The sequence below is a fragment of the Chrysochloris asiatica genome, unplaced genomic scaffold, assembly GCF_000296735.1.
Source record: "Chrysochloris asiatica unplaced genomic scaffold, ChrAsi1.0 scaffold00047, whole genome shotgun sequence".
NCBI lineage: Eukaryota > Metazoa > Chordata > Mammalia > Afrosoricida > Chrysochloridae > Chrysochloris > Chrysochloris asiatica.
This window is the reverse complement of record NW_006408565.1, coordinates 17,063,245-17,067,211: the sequence shown is the minus strand read 5'-3', so window position 1 is coordinate 17,067,211 and position 3,967 is coordinate 17,063,245. Positions and strand designations below refer to the sequence as shown.

The 3,967-nt window shown below is 37.1% G+C and overlaps 1 protein-coding gene across 2 annotated transcripts in view; it reads left to right on the top strand.

Annotated features, from left to right (window-relative positions):
- Positions 1-481: 481 nt before the first annotated feature.
- The window catches only part of CDC42 (cell division cycle 42), a 24,427-nt gene continuing 20,941 nt past the window's right edge, over positions 482-3,967 (top strand). For both annotated transcript variants that reach the window (XM_006862335.1, XM_006862336.1), the window contains exon 1: positions 482-642. In XM_006862335.1, coding sequence (XP_006862397.1) covers positions 538-642 — 105 coding nt within the window. In that variant the 5' untranslated portion in view covers positions 482-537. The remainder of the gene's footprint in view (positions 643-3,967) is intronic.

Sequence of the window (3,967 nt, the reverse complement as noted above, 5' to 3'; positions counted from 1 at the left end):
TCACTTTATGTCATGCATATTGAATTAGGTAGCTAGTCAACCTAGTGCTAAAAGAGGTGATGCTGATGCTGCTCCCCATTCCTCATTCTGTTTTTATATACTCCAGGGAGGTAATGACGATGCTTTAGAGGCTGCTTGGTTATAGATTGACTAACTACAGCTCTGAGGCTGGGCGAATAAGTGGTTCTGTAAAGCGGCATCCTTTGTATTACAGTCTCACAGATACACATGTATACACATGCTTGTGTCTGCACATACAACTGAAAAGGTTTCATAAAGTAATGAATGTCTTCTTTAGTTGCTTATCTTATTGTAAAATGAATCATACTTTCATTATATGCTATTTGAACTTTTAAAAAAATAACCATAGATCACAAACTTAGAAAATTGACTTGTCCTTGTGGCGAGGGAGAGGGAGAGGAAACATATATAACTATGTATAAAGAAGTAAAACAACTGTCTTAAACATTTTTTTTTTTTTTTTTAGATCAACATTGAATTTGAAATATTTAAAGTGGATACAAAACTATTTCAGCAATGCAGACAATTAAGTGTGTTGTTGTGGGCGATGGTGCCGTTGGTAAAACATGTCTCCTGATATCCTACACAACAAACAAATTTCCATCTGAATATGTACCAACTGTAAGTATAAATGCTCCCATCTGTTTGTGAAATGTATTGTATCATGATTTGCTATCCTTTTGAAAACTCTTCTTTGTGTACTGAAATTTTTATGTTGTCTGCCTTTGTTTTCTCTTTTTAAAGATCTTGGCTTTTCATGTGTTAATTATATACACTTTAAACAGCTGAAAATTTAATGGAAAGCCAGAAGGAGTGACACAAGGGTTTGCAAGAAGTACTGGCAGGTAGAATTTCAGTAGACAAGATTTTAAAAAGTAGTGGTCTAAGTTTGAAGAAATATGTGTTACATTTTGGAATGAGGTGACTTTTTTTTTTTTTTTTTACTTTTGTCACTTGGCCAATATTTGATCAGTATTTGGAGGACCCTGGGATGTTTTTCAGGATTTTGTGCCTTCCCTTAGAGGGAAAGGAAGTAATAGAGCTCCTTTCCAGTAGTTGGAAAATATGGCTCTGGTGATAGGAATGATGCCAGAGATCATCTAATCAAATTTTGCAAGACTGATGATACTCCTTGGAAACAACCTTTTCAACATTGTAAGCAGTGATCATATGCATGAACCTCGCCAGATGGGGAATACACAGGAACTAAATCAGTGGAAAGAAACTATGGAGAAGCTCAATATCATTAGTCAGAACAAGGCCAGGGTATGACTTGCTCATATACAAGTTTAAGTTGAAGCTTAAGAAAATGAAAACAACTCCATGAGAACCAAAACATGACTTTGAGTGTATCCCACCTTAATTTAAAGAACATCTCAAGAATGAATTTGAGGCATTCAGTACTAAAGTAATGACTAGGGAGCAGATGAGTTGTGGAGTGATACCAAGAACATCATACATGAAAAAAGCAAAAGGTCATTAAAAGAAAGAAGAAAAGACCAAAATGGATTTCAGGAGAGATTCTGAAACTTGATTTAGAATGTAGAGAAGCTAAAGTGAATGGGAGAAATGATAAAGTTAATAGAGCTGAACAGATTTAAAAGGGAGGCTCAAGAAGATAAAAGTAAAATGTTAAAACGAAATGTTCAAAGACTTGGAGTTATAAAACTAAAGGAAAACATGCTTGACATTTCTCAGGTTGAAAGAACTGAAGAAAAATTCAAGCTTCTAGTTGCAATATTACCCACCAGCCACTACTTGGAAACCCTGTAAGGGCCACTGTGAGTCAGAAGCGACTTGATGACACTTAACTACAACAACAGTTTCAATATTGAAGGATTCTATGGACAAAATATTGAATGATTTTGATGCAAGAAGCATCAAGAGAAGATGCAATAATACACAGAGTTACTGTACCAAAAGGAATTGACCAATGTTCATCCATTTCAGGAGGTAACATATGATTATATTAAAGGAAGACATCCAAGCTGCACCAAAGGTATTGCCAAAAAACAAGCCCCAGGAATTGAAGGGAGTACCAGCTGTGAGACTTCAGCAAACAAAGGTAACACTGGAAGCACACATCTAGGGTCTGTGCCAAAAAATTTGGAAGACAGTTATTTACCTGGCCCACCAACCAGAATAGATGTGTGCCCATTCCAAAAAAACAAGATCTAAACAAATGTGTAAATTGTCAGGCAGTATCATTAATATCATATGCAAGTAAAATATTGCTGAAGATAATTCAGAAACATTGGGAACTGACAAAAATTCAAACTGGATTCAGAGAGGACGTGGAATGAGAGGAATATCAATGCTGATGTCAGATGATCTTGGCTGAAAGCAGAGAATACCAGGAAGAGAGTTTACCTGTGTTTTGTTGTCTATGCAAAGGTAATCAACTATATGGTTTATAACACATTATGGATTGTGAAGAATGGGAATTCCAGAGCACTTAATTGTGCTCATGTAGAACCTGTACATAGACCCAGAGACAGTTGAACAGAGAACTAGGGGATAATGTATGGTTGAAAATCAGGAAAGGTATACATCAAGGTTGTATCTTTTCACCATACTTATTTTCTCTGAATGCTTACCAAATAATATGAGAGGCTGGACTATATGAAGAATGCAACATCAAGATTGGAGGAGGGCTCTTAACCTGCGATACTTGCTTGTTGAAAGCGTAGAAGACTTGAAGCACTTCTGATGAAGATCAAATAATATAGCTTTCAGTACAGATTGTACCTCAAAATAAAAAATCTTCACAACTGGACCAGTAAGTAATAGCATAATAGATGAAGAAAGTATTGAAGTTACCAGGTTTCCTTTTACTTTGACCTGCAGTCAACAGCCATGAAAACAGCAGTCAAGAAATCAAACGATGTGTTCATTGGGCAGATCGCGGCAAAAGATCTTTTTTAAAAGTCTTAAAAAGCAGAGATGTCTCCTGCAGGACTAAATTGTGCATGACCCAAGCCATGATATTTTAAATAGTTTCATATGCATATGAAAGCTGGACAGTGAGTAAGGAAGACAGAAGAATTAAGACATTTGAATTATGGTGTTTGTGAAGATTATTGAATATATCCCCAGCTGTCAGTAGAACGAACAAACCTAGGAAGAAGTACAGCCAGAATGCTCTTTAAAAGTAAGGATGTTGAGACTTCATTCCACATACTTTGAACATGTTATTGGGGAACAGTCTCTGGGGAAAGGACATCATGCTTTGGTAAAGTAGAGGGTCAGTGAAAAAGAGGAAGACCCTCAGTGAGATGGATTGTCACAGTGGTTGCAACAATGGACTCAAACATAATGATTGGGAGGATAGCACAGGACCGGTTTTGTTGTATATAAGAAATAACCCCGCAAGCACTTTACAACAACTATCTAACAACGGAGCTGTACTCACGTTCTCTGGTGGTAGAGAAGACCGTTTTTTTATTTTTTTTAGTTTTCAATGAGAACACCAACAGTAACCTTTGGGGGTCTTGGCCCACAGTTGCTTTCTATCAACTTCTAGGAGGGTAGAAGGAGTCCTGGTGTGGCACTGTAGGATAAACACTGGACTGATAACCACAAAGTCAGTGGTTCAAACCCATCAGCTGCTCCTTGGAAGCCTTATACAGGGTCGCTATGAGTTGGAACCACTCAGTGACACTTACACAAAAGGAGGGTAGAGAGAAAATGATGGTAACAAAAATAATAGTGGGGCTATGGGTTATTTAGAATACCACACAATTGTGATAGAATGTGTTTGGGATCCAGTTTGTCCCAGGTTGGTTGGATTACCCAGTGATATTATTACTTTGCAAATTATTGAGTGATGCAGAATGCATCAAGAAAAGATGGAAGGAACACACAGAGTCATTGTACCAAAAGGAAATGGTTAATGTTCAACCATTTCAAGAGATACCATATGAACAAGAGCCAATGATACTCAGGG